At 33.4% G+C, this 24,502-nt stretch overlaps 1 protein-coding gene across 1 annotated transcript; it reads left to right on the forward strand.

The window, feature by feature from the left end:
- The first annotated feature begins 11,647 nt into the window (after window positions 1–11,647).
- On the forward strand, window positions 11,648–24,245 carry LOC125059523 (collagen alpha-1(V) chain-like). The gene is made up of 11 exons (XM_047663977.1): window positions 11,648–11,863; window positions 12,470–12,522; window positions 13,084–13,117; window positions 13,426–13,445; window positions 14,695–14,764; window positions 16,416–16,603; window positions 17,285–17,390; window positions 18,431–18,523; window positions 20,235–20,401; window positions 23,228–23,422; window positions 24,039–24,245. Exons 1-11 carry the CDS (start codon window positions 11,803–11,805, stop codon window positions 24,183–24,185), a joined length of 1,134 nt encoding a protein of 377 aa, XP_047519933.1. The 5' UTR covers window positions 11,648–11,802; the 3' UTR covers window positions 24,186–24,245.
- Window positions 24,246–24,502: the final 257 nt, after the last annotated feature.

Raw genomic sequence — 24,502 nt, forward strand, 5'->3', positions numbered from 1 at the left:
CAACTTTAGTAAGGCACTTTTTATTAAGTACTTACTAATGTTTTATAACGTAATATATATTAAAGCGTGTTCGATTTTACTTATTGAAGTGTTTTCTCAGTTTACAAATAAACCTTGTATCATTTTTCAAAGGCAATATCAATACCCTTATCTTGGGTCATAAGAATTTTAGTGCAGTGTTCTCCCTAGCACCTAGTTCCCTCGTCTAAGATAAAAGGGACTTTTGACACATTATTCATATTGAAGGGTGCCACACTAAAGTTATTGTGGAATGGAAAAGCGAAATGTATAGTAAAAATTTTGTGTAAGTTCGCGCCCTATGCACTTTAAATAAAATATATTCGAAGACATCATATCTGTTTGAAAAAATTTGCTTACTGTATATGAATGTGTTCAATACTTTGCCATAGTACATATTGACTCCCGTATAGTGACTTTATTTAATATAACAGGATAATCATCAAAAATATAAATATTTTAAACTATTTTTATCAAATTTATACAAAGAAGTGTCTAATAGCGAAAGAGCGGTTCTATGCACACTCACACGTTCTCTTATTCAAAATTATTATAATATTAAATACATTAGGATAATCATTATATGTATTATAATATGTAAGTATAGTTCGTGCCCGGATGCGTTGCTGACTTACACTGTTTGATAGCTTCTCTAAACCGCTTAATTTCCATTATTCTTAAGCTACAATAAACTCGTTACTATGACTTAACTATCGTTTTTCTTGTTTTGACGTGTGTAACTGTGGTATTATTTTTATTGCAGTATTTGGGTGTTATTGTATATAACTTTTAGCTTTATTCATAAGAAAAAGCGCAATTTCTAAATAGAAAGAAAGCACGCAGTTTCGTATTTTTCGTTTCGTTTGACGTTATGAGCGATTGGAAAGTGATTTTTTGTTATTATTTATCGACTAACAGTTAAACAAGCAATTCTTTAACTTATGTTTATAACCACCATGCGCTGTGCATCTTTATATATTTTTTATTCTTTTAATATTCCGACATGGCCCATTATTAATAAATATATATCTTCTATATATATATAATGAAAATGGTCTTCGTTTGAGGCTCAATCACGCCTAAACCACAACCACACTTTATTTATTAAATTCCAACGTTTCTTCATTTTTTTATTGCTGTTTTACTTTTATGAAAATTTATCCATACGGACTTCACCGCGGAAACATTCGGGGAGGCTTCCTAGAACCTCTAAACGTCAACATCTGTTAAAAACTCGATTTTCGAAATATTTCAATTTTCTTAGCGGGAAGTTAAAAAGAAGAATAATAAAAATATGAAAAAAAATAAAATAATGAAACAAAATTTATTTTAATTCGTCCAGCAAAGCGGGCGCGAAACGGCTAGTTAATAAATATAAAGACAACTTCTTTAGTTTCGAATCAAAATGCTGGCCAGTAAAGTACTTAATTATTGATTTAATAAAACACTTATATATTATAACATACACATTACACATTCAAAACAGATTACATAGATAAACAATATACCATAATAGACAAAAAGAAAACTGAAATTTAATACTAAACAAAGGACAATTAATACCAAATATTTAAAAGAAAAAATTAAATTATTAATGCTAAACAAAGTCGGGAACTCTTCAAATATTTCCTCACGTCCACATAATTAGTGTCAGAGATAGCTAGCTATTAGATGCGTCTTAACACAGATAATGTGAGGTCGTGTAAATAAATACGTTAATATTAAAGGACTCCATGATACCGAATTATACGGGTTTCCCGCCCCTAAGGGCAACCCCTAAATTGCATTTGATACACATTCTTACACTATGTGGTGTTTTCATACCATTACCTGCTTGACAGTCACCATAAATATAACCCACAATAAACATTAGTCTTTTTGAAATATACAATTTTGTACATCAATATGGAACAGGTACGGAGTATTTGCAAAATAATTTAAATCAATTGTTCCTTCTAAATTATAATCACTGTATCAAGGGCACTTCAAATAACTTGCATTTTTTAAATATACCAAAATATCATAAATACTACACTGAAACTACTACTAATTACTAATTAAGACTTTGAAAAAATTACCCAAATATAACCTATATGAGAAAATAATACTACTTTGTTTCATAGACTTGATTACCAATTTCAAATTTAAAATAATTAATTTAAAATATAAGTTAATTTTAAATAATTAAATTAAAAAAAAATATTCAAAAACCTAATACATATTAAATTTAAAATGAAGGGTTACTTTATGAAGTCAACAGTATAATCCATCCATGTACACTGTACATGAATAGGGTTTGTCGTCGATTACAGGTTTTTGCATCAATGTTTTGCGATGGCGTGTTTATAATGTAGCTTCGTAGTTTCCACGATTCTATTTTTGTTGTGAACACTAATTTATCATTGGTTAATCAATTGTAAAACGTCCTGTTAGATAGACAAGTTTTATAGTATGTGTTTCCCACCACCCTCACCACCACACTACTGTAGACTAAAATTTGTAGTGATTTTTTTTTCTATTAAGTTTTTCTTTTAATTTTTTTCTAATTTATGTAATTGTCATGTATTTCAAATAGATAGATTGTAAGTTATATTGTAGTAAATGTAGTACTTTAATTAATAAATACAACTCATATTTTATAAAATAATAGTAAATAAAATATTATTAATAAATTGCGTTACAATATTTTAGATATCTTTAGATATCTCCAACACATATTTAATATTAATCAACTATTACTTATAAAATTTATAAAGTATATTAAATCGTATATGTGTGTTCATGACTGGTGCTTGCTGGCCTGAAAATGACCATCTTGTATTAGTTGTAATGTTATTGTATTTACAAGAGGTCAACCGATATTATTATTTAAAAGTTAACACTTGACTTGACTTAATGTCCTATAACCCCACAATGAGTGTGAGAGCGTCCTCAGTCAGTCTCCATCGCGTTCGGTCTTTTGCCTCTTATTTCACCTCGCTTCAAGTCTCTCCGGCTCTCTTTGCCTCATCATCAACTGTACGAAGCCAGGGTAAAAGAAGTGAAGTAAACAGAGAGTTTTCGCAATCGTAAATTGGTCTGAGGGCGCAAACTGTGATACGTTTTTGTAGGTCCAGGCGACTATATCTTCGACTGTATGTGTTCGTAGTTCTGTGGGAGCCCTAAGCCGTTCGTGGTACGAAAATACCGTTCATTTATTGAGTATTAAGGCATCAGTGCCCGTACCAATGATTTTAATAATTGACTAAATCGTTGACTTTGTATTGGTGAATTTTTCTAGACATATTGGTTTCAAGTAAGCTAATATTAATTATTTACCTAATAAATACCAGAAACTGCGTTTTTATAATTGTTACAAGAAACAATACATTTCTATAACAACACCTCTCCCTTTTATCAGTTTAGTGGCAACTATATTTAACTGCTATTACTTGATTGCCAGCGCTATGAATTGTTTTACGACTAAGATAACAGGGTTTTTATTTGAGGAATTGGTGCCCAATAAACACAATAAAAATGCGATAAGAATGATTGTTTATCTGTTCAAGAAATTTCGGAACAGTCACACCCACATTTCAAATAGAGCTTTTGTTATTTATAAAGCTTTAATTGTGTGGTAGACATTTATGAAATAAAAATATATCAACTTACCTTATAATTTTTTTTATATTATAGGGGGGCAAACGAGCTTGCGGGACGACCAAAAAGGGCAGTCTACGCAGCCCATAGACACTCATTTTAGTGGGTGCGTTGCCGGCCTTTCAGGGAGGAGTAGACTCCCTTTTTGAACATTTGGAGGTCGTATCTCTGAGGGAATTCGCTAGTTCGCAAAAGAAAATAACTTTAATTTGTTTAATTTTATATTTATTTAAATTATTGTAATTCTTTTTGATAGTGCTACACAATAGATGCAGCTGGGAAGTTATAGGCTTCTGAAATACAGTAGCCTGGAATACGTGTTAGGAAACCTGATGTTTTCGCAATAAATACAATTATTATTGTGTACCTTACAAGATAATGATTGTTATTATGTAGTGTGTTAATTACATGAAAACCTTTAAACATATTTTGTATAAAATACGACACCTAAATAAATTTTCCAATCATTTTTCATCTATACGTATATGAATTCAGAGGAGTGTTGGCCAAGTGAATTGAGCGTGCGTCAATGAACTTCAAGCTCGTGCCTTCAAATCTCAGCTGTGTGCCAATAGACATATTTTTCTATGTGCGCAACTAACTACATGGTGTAATAGTTGCAGCTCCTTACAAACATTGTGTAAAAAAAACTTGGCGATTAAAAACAGTGGTGGAGAACTTATTGCCAGTTCTTCTCTTCCGTTCTACGCCCTTGATTTGAGAACTGGCAGTAAATGTAAAATTAGAAGCATTTAATGTATATTTCTTTTTTGACGTTCATAAGTGTACATTACCTATATGAATAAATGATTTTTGACTTTTGACTTTGATTTAACACTCGCTTGTACGATGAAGGAACAGTTAGTGGACTAACAACTAATTAGTGGACTAACAACTAATTAGTGAACTAACAACTAATTAGTGGACTAACAACTAATTAGTGGACGCGGTGTGTTAGGAACAGAACGCCTACAGGCTTACGTGTATTAGAAAAACCACAAAAATGATGCAGAAATCCCAGGCCAAGACTTAAGGCCAAGGTTATACAGCCATCCTTTTTCAACCTATTAATAAATTCATATGTAGAAAAAGGATGCCTCTACAATCACTAAGTCTCTACACATATCAATTAATTCTACCAAAAAACTAACGAATATCTCCCGCACGTTTCTCATATTACTCACTATTTAAATGAGATTTTTCCCCTGATAATATAAAAGAGTACAAATACTTGTATTATTTTTGTGGGGTGGTGTTTGTGGGGTAAGCCCATGTTTTCGCAAAAAATGCATGGGCGCAATATTTTAATATTAACTGCATTGTGGGGTGCATGGATGCGTTTTTTGGATTATGTCTAAGAAGTAATAAATTAGTATGGATAAGAATAACTTTTTTACGAAACACTACGTTTTTACAAAGGTGCACATCTCACTCAATTTCAAGCAAATCGGTATGATATATTCCTGATAAGTTCCTTATTATACTAATAATAGCGACATCCCTTTTTAACTCCCGGGTAATCTAAGGTATAGTATAATTAGGTAGGTAAATATAAGTAATCTTAAATGCTTAAAATTTCTGTTTACTTGTAAGAATTACTCTGAGAAAAAATATGAAAACCCTAAAAATTATGGAATTTGTTGTTTAAATTAAATGCCGGCAGCTGCTGGCATATTATATTCTAGCAATGCATAATAAATAATAATAAAAAATACTGTGCCACATACTTTTCTTGGCCGACGGCTCCAATTACTACTACCGTCGCCATTTTGGTGCGTACAATAAATTATTTTACTATCTCATAAAAAATATAAAATGTATCTATTTTTATTCCTTGCATTATTAATTACAAAGTTTTAATTATCGAACGGTTCTGATAGCTAGCTATCTTAAAAGATATTATATTAAAATTGTTCCTAGGTTTGTGTCACATTTATTTAAGCCTAGAACTGTATTTTCTAGATACATTGTTTTGTTAAGATATTTCAATAAATTATTAAGTTAGCCTGCATGTCTTCAAATTATTCCCCTTATAATGCTTAATTTTTATTTACTGGCAATACTAGTATTCATAGTTTAGTTTAATAATATAGAATAGTTTTATGTAATGTTATTTAGTTTTAATATCTTGTACTTAATTTGCATATAATTACAATTTGTATTAACTTAATTGCTTAAGAAAATGTTATATTTATGATATAAATCTATTACATACTTATTAAGAACTTTATGTAATCTCTATGATTCAGACTGAAGGACTCTGTATCCACGGTTATGAAATAAATTAAAAAAAAGTTACAGCGACGCTCTTACCGGCCAAGAAATGTATGTGGCACTGTATATAACGATTATGTCATAAAATATATCATATTGGGTATAATTTCATATCAAAAAGTATCTATTAAAATCCACTAAGAAAATGCGGATGTAAAGGAAAAATATCTATGCTAAAGCATAGATATTTTTCTTATCTACATAATGCACCATGACGTTCATCTAAGCAACAAAACGTAAAAAACGTCACAGCCGACTACACACTGGGAGGGTAACATAGGTTTGCACTCTTATATTAGACTAATATTCGGCTTACCCTCTTATTAAAAAACCAAAACCCATTTGTATGTATTTTATGGGAAGTAAAAGTCCCTGTCTATACCTATATGTATGTCCCTGGGCTAGACATCCCAAAAGGTTAATTTTGTTAAAACATTTCCACTATCAATAGTTAAAAGGGGAACTCAAAGAATTGAAAATTCTTTTATGTCTGATGAATGCAGTGTAATATCGATTTTCTTAATTCCCTTAAAAACTCTTTGATATTTAAATGTGTTTTTGTTTTGTGTAATATTAGTATTTTTAGAATAATAACAGTAATTTTTTGCACAGCTCTGCTTCGTAATTATATTTAGAACTAACAGGACGTTTAAGAAGTTTTTAGATTACATATAGGCACGGTTAGTAACCATTGGCGCTCCAACCTTTTTAGGTCTAGGCCTCAGATCTGTATCTGTTTCATGATCATTTGTCAATCTAATAGATGGATTAGACTCGACTCGTCGACTTTTTGGATCTAAGGCAAGCCGGTTTCCTCACGATGTTTGCACATAGACAGAAACTCCATTGTCCGGGGTTCTCCATTCAGCCGGGGATAGAACCTACGACCTCAGGGATCAGAGTCCGCCACTAGGCCAATACTGCTTAAACACGGTTTATAAATTATCAAAAAAAGTATTCTACCGTTCTAGATATAAATATCGCATTAATAATCTTCGTAGCTTGTAATTTTTGATCGGATATATTTTCGGTCGGATCCACCCCACTAATATTTTTTAATAATCTCACTAAAGCCCCAAGCAAATCAGTGTATTGGTTGTCGATAAAGTAAAAATGTGACGCTATTTATCGCACGTGCTGCGTTGTTTTCGTATAAACATTGGCCTCGGATCGACTTTAATAAAAGCCGGTTTATTAAAAACAGTTTCATAAATTTAATTATTTTTATTCTTTTCAGAAAATAGACGTAAGTTTCGCTCCAATCATAACACATGCCAATACTAATCAACAAGAGTTTGAATTTATATTTTGCGCGCGGGTTTTTTTGAAAATATAGCTATAATATTGTCTTTGATTGACATAACCTTTACACATTTAATGAAAAAACTGTTTTTAACGGATTAAAGTTATGTATTATTATAAATTTACAATTATTTAACATAATTTAAAATTTTATCCGACGTTTCGCGTGCTTTACAGCGTGCGTGGTCACGGTGACTGAAGACAAAAGGTGTTGAATGTCAAAAAGTATCACAGCTGCAGAGAAAGTTGCATTATCTGTATTTATTTCCCCGGAGTTGGTATCGACTAAAAGATGGAGGGTTTTGGCAAAAATGGCTCACGGTGTCCTCTATTTTCGCGGATTGTTTTTCTTTTTGAGATTTTAATTTGGATATTATTGGATCCCAGGTGTTTGACAATTTTAGGCCGTCTTCTCTATTGAAATTGGGGTGTTTTTTGATTTCAATGGCTTCGCGTACCAATCTTGGGAAGAAATATAGCTTTCATATAACACTTAAGTGTAGGCCTCACTTGGTGAACAGATGAACTGGTGCAAGTGGAGCCGCTGGATGCGCGGGGAACAGTGGAATATAACGGGGAATAACTCTTAATATCGATTCCAATCATGAAACCAAGAATGAAATTCTTTAAAAAACTTAGCCATATATGCACATAATTCTAAAAGTCTCCAATTATTGTAAAAGCACTAGACCAATTGCCGATATTGAGTATTGGTAATTATTTTCATTATTATAAGTTACAGAGAAAGGGTACCGGTCCTACTAATAATTATTTTTCAGTTTTAATAATAAAAGCAGTAAAAGCAGCGTGCCACTCTCATCCATGACGTGATGGGTTCGAACCCCGGCTGTGCGCCAATGGAGTTTCTTTGCATGTGCGCATTTAACATTCGCTCGAACGGTGAAGAAAAATATTGTGAGACTTGCATAGACCCAAAAAGTCGACAGTGTATGTCAGGAACTAAGGCTGATCACCTACTTGTCCATTAGATTGACAAATGATCATGAAACAAATACATAAATCTGAGGCCCAGACCTAAGGTTAAGGCGCCACAGATTTTCCCGTATTAGAGATGTTTATTCTAAAGATCTTTATAATAATATGATGCGTTGATAAATCATCGCAAGATGGTAAGTTTAAAGGTATATAATTAATTCAATTGTTTGACTTTCTATGTGCGCATTTAACATTTGCTCGAACGGTGAAAGAAAACATCGCGAGGAAACCGACATGTCTTAGACCCAAAAAGTGGACGGCATGTGTCAGGCACTGGAGGCTGTTCACCTACTTGCCTATTTGATTTAAAAATGATCATGAAACAGATTCAGAAATCTGAGGCCCAGACCTAAAGAGGTTGTAGCGCCACTGATTTATTTTTTATTAATTCAATTACGTAAATACAACTAAACATAGACATTGTTTTCTGATAATGTATTATTCATGAAAGGCACCTTCACTTCAAAGGACGAATGATCATTCAAGCATTTGATTTAACGGCTAAGCATCAAACGCACACCTTGAATGAAAAAAAATAGAACGAACGATCGTGCCAAATAAGAAAGTTTATAGTGGATAGTATAAAACACAGTCGCTTTCTCTGTCCCTATATCCCTATGTATGCTTAAATCTTTAATACTACGCAACGGATTTTTATGCGGATTTTTTTAATAGATAGAGTGATTGAAGAGGAAGGTTTATATGTATAATAACATCCATTTAATATTGGAGAAATACTGTTATTTTTGAGGTTTCTAATGTAATGTCGTAAATAATTACATTTTTCCGCTTACATTGCAAACGCAGGCTGAATCCTACGAGATTTATCAAAATAATGTACTAAGTATTGTACACATTGAAAATGTCTACAGAAAACTCCAGGGTGGTATATATGTCTATCTGTTATGGATATCCATCAGGATATATTAAAGGGAAAGGTAAAAAATGTATAAGCCCATTACTAACAATGATATGTTATTATCTTCTCGAACAGATTGAATTAATGCGAGCCTTATTTTCATACCAATTTTCTTTTTATTTTAAATAATTTAATAGGCAAAAGGGAAACGTAAAAGTTTAAAACAAACATTATTTAGATACGTGTGTCTCGGTAAGTTCTTTGTGGTTAAGTAAAATCTAAGTTTGTTGAGCGAAATTCTTATATTGCTGTTTTGAAGTACGTGATGTCGTAAACAAAACAATTAAAGTGGAGAATAAGACCAAGGAACCCACGAGAATAGTGAGAGCATGAGATTTCTAATGTATTACGCAAAATAAAATATGCTAAATATGCGTTTTCATTTAAAAATATCAGGTTCAACCACTGGTATCTGTCATCGTCGGCACTCTTGTGTCTATAAATAAGACAATTCGAATTTCGATTGCTATTGTTTAATTCATAAAACAACAGAAAATCAACAGAAAATTAATTTCGTCGCTACGTCACCGTCACCTTATGACTCTCCAACGGATATTGACTTTAATTTTCCGTTCTGTTGACGTTTCCATTGATATCCTCCGCTAACACTAGAAATGGGCCTCGCTTTTTCAAATAACAAACGGGAGGTGCCATCAATCGTTCCGTCACTCATTTGAAATGAGTCATTTCCACTTCCGTGAAATATTATCTTTAGGTAATACCTATCCGAACTATTTGGACAAGAACAATCTTTCATTCTTATTATTTTTCCATTGTAAATAGCCGAGGGTCGTATGATTTTGTTTGTGAGCAAATTTGGGCTTGGCTGCTGTTTCAATGGTAAGTAAATGTTAGTGATTGATGAGATATTTTCGCGGATAAACATAGATTAATATATAAATGTACATCAATTGGATGAATGGTTCTATATAGTCATTACAATTATTCTTTTACTTTACGAAAAAAAAAATATCGTGAATATCAAGTAACATTAGTCTTTGATCCAAAAATATATATGAACATGAGAAACACATGAGAAATATATGTATATACTTGTGAATATAAAGAACTCGAATATATATTCTTTAACAATTAATGTCAAAGGCTAATGTCGAATAATAAAAAACAGGGCCATGGCTAAAATGTTAATGCGCGCCATCTATCAATTTCGGAACAAACCAAATTCTTTGCTTTGTGGCAGTGTTTGTGCTTTTGTAGCAGTACAATACAAATAAACGAGAGGGCGCGGACAAGAATATATTAATTTTTTTGTCTTTGATCGCAGAAGCAGACGTCCTATGACCGATGTACTTGGGAATATAAAGAACACGAATATATATATATTCTTTAACAAATGTCAAAGGCTAATGTCGAATAATTAAAAAAAAACAGGACTGAGGGCATAGGGCCACGATAAAATGTGAATGCGCGCCATCTATCAATTTAAGAACAGAACACAACCAAATTCTTTGCTTTGTTTGTGCTTTTGTAGCAGTACAAAACAATTAAACGAGAGGGCGTGGACAAGAATATATTATAATATATCGAATTTTAATATCTTTTAATAATTGGTGTATTTAAACGAATATTTAATAAATTAACCGTTTTACTTTCAATAATTAGCTAATAAATTATGCTTGTTATTTCACACTGACATAAAAACTAAAACCAACATTATTATAGACGTATAAATATGTCTGTTTAAGTTTTGCTACCAATAGCATAACTCAAAACTATATTAAACTTTAGCGGCTAAACTAAATTTCCAAATTTGAATTTATTCATTAAAATAACCAATAACTTCCTGCGGCAAACAGGAAAACATTATAATAATTAAATAATAATAAATACCTATGGTGTTTAGTTCGATGTTATTAATGATTACCTAAATATATAATCAAACTAAAAACTTAAAAAAAAGGAAAGGTAAGAACTTTTCAAATTGAAAGCCTTAGGTATGTTATATAATAAAGTTGTTGGCAATAGCAAAAGTATATGCATGAATTAATTACAAAAACATTTAAAAGATTTAGATTTCACCTTAAAAAATATTACTAAATGTTGAATTTTTATCAAATCTATTTATATCTAATAATATGGAAATTTGTTAGTCTTTAACATTTACAACCTTCTATAATTATATTATGTTTTTGATGGTGGTACCTACTCTCCTCTGGTGGACAGAGGAGAGTACTCTCTTCTGCAGTTAAAAGAATGTAAAAAAGTAATTTAGAAATAAAAATAATTTGATTTATTTCAAGTTTATCTAAACTAATAATAAAAAAATAAAAAGAGAAACGTCTTTTATAAAATCAATAGGTACAATCATTAACTTTTAATAATATCAGTGACAATATATTTTTGAAAAACATTTTTTTTTATTGACTACTGAATTAGCACAGGTGAAATGTAAAATTTCCAAAAACCTGTGAACAGCCTATTAAACTTTAAAAATATTACAATGAACCACAAAATACCATTATATTACACAACCTAATTATTAATTTAATTTAGTCATTCTAATCTAATTCTGTTGTCCAGCCGGCTAAACCATATAGGAAATTTCCTCATTAACAGGATAATTATGTATTTAAATATATTGTGTTATTTTTAACCATATCTCGGACAGTTTATATATATAAAACTGTTTGAAAATGGTGAATGTTTGGACTTTAGTATTTTTGGTGTATAGTTTTCAATTAGTCAATGGAGAGGGTATGTGTTTTATTATATTTTGTTAACCTATTTGTTCTTTGTTAATTTTTTACTAAATAAGTAAATGCTCTTAAATAAAATTTATTTTGATATATTCACTTCACTATTACAACTAAGAATTAATTTATGAGAACTAGCTTCTCGATTTCGCACAACTGGACATAATACATTACATTACAAGCATACATTTTTGTATTTTTATTAAACTATTCTCTCACCAAAGGCATGCTGCATTAACCAAGAATTCTAACCTTCACTCATAATTTTAGTATAGATGAATATGGCTTTTTATAACAAATTAATTGCAAGAAACTGTTGCATATTATCATATAATACAGGAAATAATTTGATTTTTTAAAGTTCCTTTTAATACCAAATAGTAAATAACTTACTTTACGCTGGCTAATGCACAAACCGTGCCAGAGCCATAAAAGAAAATAAAAAATTGTTAATATTATTAAACTAAACTACAGACTACCAACTACCTTATTAAATTATAAGGAGTGCTATCTACATAGTTTTGTTTAAATGCAAACTTAACACATATATTTAAGCATTTAACAGCACATACTATGTGATATTATATATACTGAACAAATATTTTAGCAGTGGAATCCAGCACTGTATCCACTTCAAGTCAAGAGGCTGCAATACCAGATGTAAGTGGAAATAAATTTACAATAATATCTAAAAATCTATTTTAATAAATAATTAATTCAAGTAATTTTAGCATAGTGTAATTGCATGTAATCTTTCAGTATTTACTTATGACAAAGTGGAAAACCTTCTGTTATTAAAACCATTATAATGCATTTTTTTTATAAAAATCTGGCAGGAGGCTCACCTGATGTTGAGTGATACCGCCGCCCATGGACACTCTCAATGCCAGAGGGTGCCTCGCGGGTACGTTGCCGGCCTTTTAAGAATTGGTACGCTCTTTTCTTGAAGGACCCTGAGTCAATTTGGTTCGGAAATACTTCAGTGGGTACGCGGCAATAACTGCCTTAAGAAAGTATATGAAGTTACCTAATAATTAATTAGCTTATCCTTAATTAATTGAAATTATGTTTTTTTTGTACTGGGCACCTACTCTTGAAATTCAGTTCTTACTACATCAGGAGCTGGGTATGTTCTTTTTTGTAATATATATTACTAATTAAGACGCAAAATGGCATTTAATTAATTCGGTAAATCATTGCTGACTTGTTTTCTCTTTTCAGGAATCTCAAGCCCGTACAATATCAGCTGAACTGAGTAAGCTCTATGACATTTCTCTTAACGAAATCTCCTTTATAAAATTCTCATATCCAACAACTATAGAAGACTCGACCAGTCTAAACCGAGGCCGGCGCCAAAACCCCAGTGATGTCATCGCTGTGATTATTGGTGTCCCTTATCCCTATAACCTATGTTCTGTACAATTATAAATTTTTACCTTAAATTTTTTTTTGTCACGATATGGCAGATTTAATAAAAATATAATTTTATTGGTTTCATTGGTGTATTCAGATTTAAAAAGATAAATAAATAATTTGGCTTTGAAACTGAACTTTTTGTTCTAGGAGAATGCGGTTTACGAATAGTAAGTACTAAACATTATAACAATATAATAAAACATTCTCAAATAAATATATTTCTCTGCGTATGTGGTAATAAACCAACGAGTACGAATGGGAATGTAAAACAAAAGACGTAACAATTGTGCATTCTGTAATCTGTTCGATTGTGATTGATCAACTATAGAGGACCTCATATTACCTTTGACCAATTGCCTTTTTAGTACAGGGTGTATGGATTACGCTAAATAAATGAGAGAATGTGTCAAAAATACGCTAGCGATTTTATCACTCTTAACGTATTATGGGGGTAAAACTCGAAAAGAGACAGAACAGAGAAAAGAGCCTAGGCCTCTACTTGCTATTGTAATATTTGTGCTAACCAGTGCTGTGAAGACTTCGAGAGGACGATCGCAGAAAGGCACGGAGAAAATGCTTACCGTGCTACCCGTGCCCCGTATGTTATGACGGGTTTTAGTTCGGGCAATCGCTTCTCGGAGCCTTAAGGTCACTATAGACGGATCGCATGTTGCAGTCGAGATGCGTTGATGTCGTGCACGAATGCATCACGACCGCATAATGCAATCGACTACGAATGCTTGGCGCAGTTGTCTTCGACCGCAAAAAAATACCGATGCGAGTTTATTTACAAGATGGATTTCGATGAAGAAACATTGATACTTGTACTGCTATTACGCAAGCGTAGACGTAGAAGACACCGTAGTTGTGGGTGCGTCCAATACTACAGTCAAGAGATCAGCATGGAATATTTCATACTTTGTACATCCGCTGAGAAAAGACACTAAAAAGTTTTTCAACTACTTTAGAATGTCCGTGGTTTCATTTGGTGAATTAGTTAGTACTACGGACAACGGACAGATTCCGAAATGAGTAAGGGATTGATACTCAGCGGAGAGCGGGGAGGGAGTGGCGGTCGTCAGCAACCACTTGTAGCAGTCCGTGTGTTGTGGGTCTGGCAACTCTAAGCAGTCGACCGCACGGCGAACTCGACTTCAGAGCGACTGCTCCGACAACCCAGGAACTTCTCGAGCGATCCGTGTATTGCGGATATAAATGTAGTATGGAAACTGCAGATCGCCGTGCGACTACTCTAGAGCAGTCGGTCTCGGCTGCAACCTGCGGTCCGTCTATGGCCAGCGTTAGTCCTTCCTAGTTGATCGTGACGTATAATATGAATAAAATTAATGATTTCGTTAGCTTTTGATTAGAGTGGAAGTTCCCTGTAAGATGTTGGTAAATAATCTATTTGTTTAGACAGGACCAGGTTTGAAATGGGAGAAAGCGAAAGTTGATGATTGCTCCACAGCGTACGCTGATCTACCAGGTAAGTTATATATAATAAATTTGGATTAAAATTATACTTCCTAATTTTAATCAGTACCAGTTTAACCAGTAAGGAAACTTTTAGCTTTGTTATATTTTTAGCTGATCAACTCCAAAACAATCGAACCCTTCCAGGGTCTAATCAAAATGCTTATGATAATTAAAACGACACGAATGCTTTAAATAAAAAATACTCTTTAATAAAGAATTGTAATGCATAATGGACAAGAGTTAAATTCGGTGGCGTTAGATGGCGGTTGTTGGAGGAATGTTCAAATAAATGAAACACTTTGTTTGAAGCTAGGTGTCAACTGGCTTTAATCGTTGCGACGCTAGATTAACAATACATATATTTAAAAAAGTGCGTGCGTACAAAGAACACATCAGAAGTAAAACTTCTTTGGCAAACTAATTTTTAACTCTTGTTCATATTTCTTCTAAAACTTGAGATTTCCGAGACTTAGAGGGAGAAAAAGGAAGATATCTTAGGAATTAAAGTGTCATTAAAATATTAAGTGTCGAAAATTAATGCAAATAATAAATTTAATTTTTTTAATTCAATTCTTCGATTATAAAAACCCGTGGCATTTTAATTCTTCATTTAAGATTTCAATAAATTATTTTGCATAAAATATAAAATACTAATATTTCATAAATTCTCTTTACGAAATTTTAATTTTAAAAATAGAATTTCTATAAGGTTATTCACCCTTCTCACTCTCTTTCAATCGGTCTCAATCACTCTCTCCCTTTCGACAAAAACACTGCACATCTTCGTGACTTTCCGTAAAAAATTTCACCTCATGCGCCTTTAAGAAGTTTCACTACAAAAAAACTTGACTTATTTAAGGGATCTTAATACTTAGTGATACTTCTGCTACTTATAATTATCGGAAGCGAGAATGTTATATATAATACAATTTATGAGTGTGGGAAAAACTAAAGGGCTTATTTTGCTTCAAGTGTGCGATGATTGCATTCAGTTTGCGCTTCTAATAATTAACTAAAATATATAAATGTAACTTAACTAATGTTAGGTTACTTAAGTCAAGCATCGACAAAATTACAATTCTAACCAAAAATGAACTCTACCTACTCTGAAATAATTTATAAAAAATATGTAAGTATATCTTAATATACATAAATTCTTAATATATATAAATTACGTGTCACGTTGTTTGTCAATGTTGTTTGAACCGATATCAATCAAATTTGCACACCGTGTGTTGTTTGATCCAACTTAAAAGACAGGATAGCTTGCATCTCAATTTATACCCGCAATATAATTTTTTATTGCAAAATATTTGTTTATTATTTGATAGTAACAGATGGCGCTGTGTTGAAAGTGCCAACGTTTCACATATAATTTAATGGCATAACCACCAAAAAATCATGGTGGATTGGTGTTCTCCTGCCGTTTCTCTTGAATAGTTTACTACTATGTAATATAACAAAAATCTTAGCCACAGCAACGCTTGGCCAAGTCTACTAGTTATTAATATAAATTTTGCAATTGATTATATTATTAACCTATTTATTAATTAAGATACGATACGATAATAGGTAAAGAATTAGACGTTCTTATAACGTTTTAATCGATATATAAAGAAATATGTAGTAAACATTCTTAAACTTACACATTAATATTTCAGAGATACCAAAAATTAATGGAGAAGCAGGTGCTCAAGGAAGGCAAGGGTTTATGGGAGAAAAAGGCATTCAAGGACCACGTGGGTTAGAGGGGGAGAAAGGTGACAAAGGACCGATAGGTGAAGCTGGTAGTGGGGGAGAAAAGGGGGATCGAGGTTCTACCGGACTCAAAGGAGCGAAGGGTGAACAAGTAAGATTAAAAAAAAACATTTGAAGGAAGCGTCGGATCGCCGTTTGGATTTCCGACAGGTCTAGATGAAAATAGAAGGAGCTTTTACTGATTAGTTTAGCTTTTACTTTTGTTAAAAAAGCGCTCTTACGCCCGAACCCAATAACAAAATAAATTCATAAAATCTTTAATAACTCCTTTTTCCTTCTAAATCGTATCAATTCTTAAAAGGCCGGCAGCGCACTCGCGAGCCCTCTTGCTTTGATTGTCCACGGGTGGCGGTAGCACTTAACATTAGGGAGCGGGGTCTCTTTTTCCTTCTAAATCGTATCAATTCTTAAAAGGCCGGCAACGCACTCGCAAGCCCTCTGGCTTCAAGAGTTTCCATGCGCACGGTATCAATTAACATTAGGTCAGGCTCTCTCCTCCTGGGGGAAGGCTCGTTTGCTCCCTTTTTCCTTCAAAAGCGTATTACTCCTTAAAAGGCCGGCAACGCACTCGCAAGCCCTCTGGCTTCAAGAGTTTGAATGCGCACGGTATCAATTAACATTAGGTCAGGCTCTCTCCTCCTGGGGGCAGGCTCGTTTGCCCCCTTTTTCCTTCAAAATCGTATTACTCCTTAAGAGGCCGGCAACGCACTCACAAGCCTGTCAGCAATGTTAAATGAATATCCGAAATTTTTAATTAAAGAAAAACTTTTAGGGTGCGTCAATTCCTGGCCTTCAGGGGCCTCCCGGTCCACCAGGCCCTGATGATGTATACAGCCATCTTTTGTATGTCGAATTACCGAAGAACGACGTCATAATTGGTATTTATTTCTTGCAAAACTTTAAAATTGTTATGAATTATTTAACTGTAAGAGCCAATGGGCATTAAAATAAAATCGTTAAAAAAGGAAAACACTTTTTTAACGGATTTGAAGTTATGTTTTATTATAAATTTACAATTATTTTACATAATTTTAAATTTAACCGACGTTTCGCGAGCTTTACCTACAGTGTGCGTTGTCACGGTGACTGAAGACAAAAGGTATTGAATGTCAAAAAGTATCACAGCTGCAGAAAATGTTGTGTTATCTGTATTTATTTCCCCGGAGTTGGTATCGACTAATAATCTAAAAAAGGGATTTTCTATGTCTGAAAGTTATGTCAATAAAAGACAATACTATGTGCAACAAAATCGTTAAAATAAAAAATAAAAATAAACTATGTAATTATATCTGTGGTCATAGATCAGACCTACATTCATTCGATATCATATATCGAGTGTTTCATGTTTTAATAGTGCCATCAAGATTTCTTAATATATATAATACTTATAAGAGGGAATTAATTAAATGCTTACTAATCACTAATATTTAACAAATGAAATTGGAGATGCAGCATGAAAAAAATGAGTGGCGCTACTACTTTTTTAGGTCTGGGCCTCAAATTTCTATATCTTTTTCATGATCATTTGCCTAATAGGCAAGTAAGTGGTCAGCCTCCGGTGCTTGACACACGCCGTCGACTTTTTGTGTCTAAGGCAAGCCGGTCTCACGATGCTTTCCTTTACCGTTCGAGCGAATGTTAAATGCGCACATTGAAAGAAACTCCATTGGTGCACAGCCGGGGATCGACCCTATGACCTCGGGGATGAGAGTACAGCATTTACTCTCCTCTCCTTAATCTCCAGTTAAATAGTTACCTATAGGTTTTAGGGTAGGATTACCTACCTAATCTACAATATACCTATACAGTGAACAAACTATAACACGCATATGTAAGAGACCTTAAGACAGCTTTGTAGAGATGTGGGCTTATTGAGAAATCAAAAACAGAAAAATTTATTGCGATTAATAATTTATAGATGTATCAATGCCTGAACCGGGCAAGAAGAATCCCGGTTCCCAGAAGAATCCAGCGAGATCGTGCGCAAACATTGAATCTGAGGGCGATACTGGTATGTATTTCTTACAATCAAATCAAATCAAAAATTATTTATTCATTTAGGTAACACAATGTACGCTTATGAACGTCAAAAAGAAATATAGATATTAAATGCTTCTAATTTTATATTTACTGCCAGTTCTCAAATCAAGGGCGTAGAACGGACGAGAAGTAAACTGGAAATAAACTCTCCACTACTCATTTTAATCGCCAAATTTTTTTGTGTCAAACAATGTTTGTAAGGAGCTACAACCATTACACCATGTTCCACATGACATCTTAGGTAATGAATAGTTACTAAAAAAAAAACAAAGATTTGCCCTGTCTCAGCATTAGGCATGGTGAAATAGGAGCACGCACTTACAACAACAACACGCAAATACATAGTCGAAATAACTACCATCACCGCATACACGAATTCAAGTTCGACCAGTCACCACAAGTAACACCCGTTCACCCGTACACCCGTATGACGCATGGCCAGCCATCGGCCCCCTCACCATATATTAGGGAAAGAGACAAACTGACGCATCGACGCCGGATTGAGACATGGGACATTTATTAAAATCATTATAAATTACACACAGTGGAATTGTAAAATAGATCGTAAAACACAAAAAGCTTCGATAGAGCTAACGCGTTCATGTTAGTATGCGGGAAGATGAAACAACCGCCATTTTTAAATTAATTAATTGATTTCATGTTTAACGGTAAAAATATATATAAAGACAAGCTATGGGTTTCTACAATAAGTCACAAATCGCACTGGCGCACGGTTCCAGGTTACCTGCATGCACACATCCGCGCGGATCGTCCAAGACGTGTGTTAGTGTTCATGCGAGTGTCGATGATAAGAATTAAAGGGCCTGATCGACGGACGAGTAAGACCGCGGTTTTATGGCTCGTCGGTAAAGCTCGCCGGTGTATCATTGCAAAACCACGGTTTTAAATACCGCCGAGCCTGGCTCACGTGCTATATTTTTTACTCGGCTCGCCATGCAAAACCGCGTGTCGGAAAGAGAACAAGACATGTTTGCGACTGTTTTGCTTGCTAATCGATCAGCACCAACGAGCCGCGAGCCAGGTTCGTCGGTATTTAAAACCACGGTCTTACTCGCCCGTCGATCATAGGCTTAAGATGTCGATAAAGTTACTTTTAGATAATTAATATTATGTGAAATTATTAATAAGTATAATATGCTATTTTTTTCAAAATAGTTTACACGAATTTTATTATTCTGTTTAGGTCTAGTTCCAAAAAATCTATTCGATTTCAAATTTTTATTAAATTTTAGAAATATCTTTTCAGATTTTCCTATCTGTTTCATGACTATTTGCCGAATAGGCATGTCAGCCTCCTCTGCATGACACATGACGTCGAATTTTTGAGTCTAAAGCGGGCCATAGACGGACCGCATGTGCAGTCGAGACCGACTGCAATATGCGGTCGCCGCACGGCGATCTGCAGTTTCCATACTAAATTCATATTCGCAATACACAACCGCTCGAGCAGTTCCTGAGCAAACCGCATATTGCAGTTGGTCTTGACTGCAACATGCGGTCCGTTTATGGCCCGCTTTAGAAAGAAAATCAATTGTTGGACAGCCGGGGATCGAACCTCGCACGCTAAAGCCCCTAGGCCAACACTGCTGACAACTGCAACTTTGTCACATTCAGATCAATATTGCTCTTTTGAAGTCGGTTAATTGATTGATGGATTACAGATGGATATTACTATCTAAACCCCGAAAGCGAGTTTATGGCGAAGTGTGATTTTGAAAAACAAAGCGCCTGTCTAAGTCTACCGTATATAGAGAAACCTACACTATGCGACAGGAAGCCATGTTGGCTGTTCAAGCCTGGGTTCAATATTAGGAAATTTTATGGTGATGTAAGTCAATTAAAAATTAATCCACTGGCGCTTGAATGCTTTCTTAAATAATTTTTTGAAGTTATAATTCTTTTGGCCCGTTAGTGAAAAATGATGACAGAATTTTAACGATGCGCGCGCACACCGTCACAAAAAATCGACTCCCTGAAGTTAGGATAGTCAACATTTTAAAATAAAAATGACAATTTTTTAATTATGTAGAAATAATTTGTTTGTTATATTTAAATGCTTACTTTATTTAGCTAGGTAATGCGTTATAATAAAACTTTCAATGTATTAAAAGGACGTATTGCAAGGACGTATAGCGTTCAGGATGTGGGCTATTACACACTCGTGCTTTTTCTTTACCATTTCCGAGCTCGTGCGTTCTCTTTCCCAACTGTCAAAATAATGTCTATTAAAAAGAAAAAACCAACCACGAAGTTTTTACTAAAAAAATCATAGAAGTGTGTATGATTCATGCATATATTTCTTTAAAGAAGCTACTAATTTGTTTCAATATCAGATTTAATGATTTGATTCAATGAGTTAGGTTGGGTTTCATTTCATTTCATCTGTTTAAATTTCATTTCCATTTCATATCAATAAAAAAATTCTACTGAAGATTTGGCTGTTTGGGCATAATTCCCTTTGGCTACACAGAATGGGTGAAAACAAAAAAAAACTCGTTCTTTATTTTCAGCATACTTTTTATCATCGAAAACCTCGACCATAACGTAGAAGGTTTTAATTTTTCTGAGAGTTCGTAGAAGTATGCCAACATAACATTTTCCGAAAAACTATTTGCTTTTTTCTCTTCTCTCCACGTAATAAATTCGTCGTATGTAGAAATAGTGCTCTTGAAATGGAACTCTTTGCAATGACAAGCTTTCCGCACTCGTAATGAAATATACTATTTTTCTATTGTTAGTGTCGTTTTCTCCCCAAACGTTGAATAAGGCGAAAGATAAAAATTTATCTTGTTACGCCAAAGCCGTATAACTTCTAACGCGTGTACATGAGTACCACCCACACATTTTTTTTTGAGATAGGAGATTGCTCTGGCCAAACAGTCTTTAAGTTAATATGGATTGTATTTCATCTGGGTTCAATCTTCGTAAAATAACTTAGATTTCCGACACAGATTACTTCCATTAAAAAGCCCCTAATATTATTTTTTTTATTTAGCTAACCCTTTTAGTAAGCTATATACTAACATATGGAACATTTTGCTTTGCTACCCCAAAGATATGTTCGTCCGGACTACTAAAAACTAAACTTTTCAATTTTTGAAGTGAAAACTTCTATAGTGGCGTTGTACACTTTTTTGGAATGGGTAAAAAATGTAAAACTCGCGTCAGGACAAATTCGTAAGACTGACTAAAAGATTATGAACATTCGTGCTATAAAGTTACGGTTTTCATTCATTTGTCTCTTTCATCAAATACATTGATGCATGTGGAATTGGACCTTAAGTCAATTCATCAAGGTTAATTTGCGACACGTCTAAAGCTTTATTATTAACGATTTGGTCAGACTGACGGATGGAGAGTAGACAGCTGGCGCGGCGTGTTTAATGTAATATAAATTGTCATGTTTGTGTACGATAGCGCAATAAATAAATATTGTGTTCTACCACATAAATGATAGTACTTTTATACTGATTACCATTCCAAAATATCAAAAATGCACAACGTTAATATGTATTCAAGTTTTCACTTCTGCCGGCAATCCCGGAGTGCAACCCGTCGTTTTTTTCTCTCATTAAAAACCTTCCTAGAGTTCCAGAATTGGTGCAGCTGTCTTCGAGTTTTTTTAATTTGTACAGTTAGATATCTAGGCTATGCATGACAGTATTTATTTTTTTCCTTTAACATTATCACTCATTGTTAAGCCAGCGTTTGTAAGAAACGTTGAGGTTCGACCGTTTTCTCTCCAGCGTTGCAAACCCGACTTCCAAGAAAATATTTTTTGAAGTGAAACTTCTTGAACATGAGCGTAAAATATCTACGGATAAAACGCCATAATAATATTAGCTTCACGAAGATGTGCAGCGTTTTTGTCGAAGAAAACGGAGAGACCGAAAGAGAGAGAGTGAGAAAGGGCGAACGGAGCAAGAAGCTAATAGCCATGGTGCAAGATTATAAATTTGTATTAATTTTCGACACTTTTTAATGACAATTAAATTAATTAAATTCCTTACATATCTTCCTTTTTCCCTCCCTCTAAGTCTCGGAAATCTAAAGTTTAAGATTTGTATAAATATGAACAAGACTTAAAAATTAGTTAACTAAAGAAGTTTTACTTCTGACGTGTGTACTATACATTCAAGAAATGCATTTATTGGTAAAAAAAAAATATTGGTTGTTTGTAAAGTAGGTTTACGATCGAGATGTTTACGTGATAACGTCTTATTGGTGATATAAGTTTTTGGGAAGTAAGGAATTAATGAAGATAACAATTTTTTCAAATTGTAAATTACATCTATCGTTTTATTCACACTTTTGATGATAAATTTCGGGTGTAAAATGACAAGTTTACTTATTCGACTATGATATACATTTTTCTTCATACATTCACGGAATGACTGGCAGCGCTCGATATGAGACGGGAGATCGGTCCGTCTCTCTCTCGTTATACCTGCGATCGCGCTCGTGAGGTTTTGATGTGACACAAGTTTCTGAACATGTCACCCGACTAAAACGATTTTAAAGACGTTATCACGTCAAAAAAATTAATAATCAATTCAGTAGACCCAGAGATCCATACAACCTCACAAACTGTTTGAATGAGTATTTTTATTCTACATACTTGCAAATGAAGATTAATTTTTTCTGTATTTTTCAGCAATTACACAATATAAAATATCTAAGCACCTTAAACGGAACGACACATTCCACTCACACGTTTTCCATTTCTTGCAAATACCTGAGATTGAGTGAAGATTCCAATTTGCAAATACAATTAAATCACATGCTGTTAATTGGAAATGAAGCGTCGGACGAGACGCCATTGTATTATATAGTCCAAAGTGACGATTGTGTAAGTACCTTTTATTACAGCGTAGGTACTTATATTGATTTCAAAACAAACAAAAAAAACTAAATAAAACATATTATATAATTAATGGTCTTAATAATTTTTGGTTTGTAGAGCATTAAATCTAAAACTTCTAGCCGATTTTAAATTTTATGCCACCAATATAAATTTACAAATAACACGCCTTGCCTATAAATATTGCCTTAATAGGAGCGGTCAATGATAAATAATGTAAAAGCGGAAAAAATATCGTGAACGATCTCAGGATTTACGTAGTTTCTAAGATATAGAGAGACGGTACGTGTTCACATTGAAACATTTCTAATCCGCTGCATAGACCATATTTTATTGAGGCAGGCTATATTCCTAGGAATAAACGTACCTAAGTGAAGTTACAGGCGCAACTAGTTCAATAGGACACTGTAGAAGCGCCATCAAGTATCATTTTATTACTAGTCCGTATAGAACATAAAGTTTACTTTGAAGCTTTAAGCTTTTATGCCTAGATGACGCTATTTTAGAAATAAAACAGTTTATTTCAATTAATGTTGGTTATACGAGACTGAACTTATTTTTGAGATTGAATTTATTTAAAAATATTATTTATAATTATTTTCAGACTTCAGAGAATGAGGAGGGATCTGCTGAAATAGTATTGACAATAAATGGTCCGTTCTTACCAATCACGGACTTTTATATAAGAGATTTTAATGAAGAATCTGAACTTACATTTGAAATAACTCATGTTTGTTTTTATTATAAATAAACGTACAATAAATTTGTTATTTTTGTGAAGAAAATAAATCTATTAATGTGTCCAAATTTATTTCTGTAATTTTAATTACATTTTTTAAGTAATTTTCTAATACAGACCTATAGGTACTTTATATTATACTAGCGACCCGCCCCGGCTTCGCACGGGTGCAATGCTGATACTAAATACACTACAGAAAAACTGTGCGGCCGGCCGGTACCGCCGCAAACGCTACGTCCCGCAATTTTTAAATCTGTAATATCTTCGAAAATATTCACTTAAATCATACGGTGTAAAGGGCCATATAAATCTATATTAAATGAACAATA

Source organism: Pieris napi, chromosome 2, assembly GCF_905475465.1.
Source record: "Pieris napi chromosome 2, ilPieNapi1.2, whole genome shotgun sequence".
Lineage (NCBI taxonomy): Eukaryota > Metazoa > Arthropoda > Insecta > Lepidoptera > Pieridae > Pieris > Pieris napi.

Bases quoted from the DNA above. Each gene is read 5' to 3' on its own strand.
- LOC125059523 (XM_047663977.1), top strand. From the start codon at position 11,803: ATGGTGAATGTTTGGACTTTAGTATTTTTGGTGTATAGTTTTCAATTA. The intron at 12,523-13,083 runs GTAAGTGGAAAT...TTCTCTTTTCAG, and splicing joins AAGAGGCTGCAATACCAGAT to GAATCTCAAGCCCGTACAAT. The intron at 23,423-24,038 runs GTAAGTACCTTT...AATTATTTTCAG, and splicing joins TAGTCCAAAGTGACGATTGT to ACTTCAGAGAATGAGGAGGG.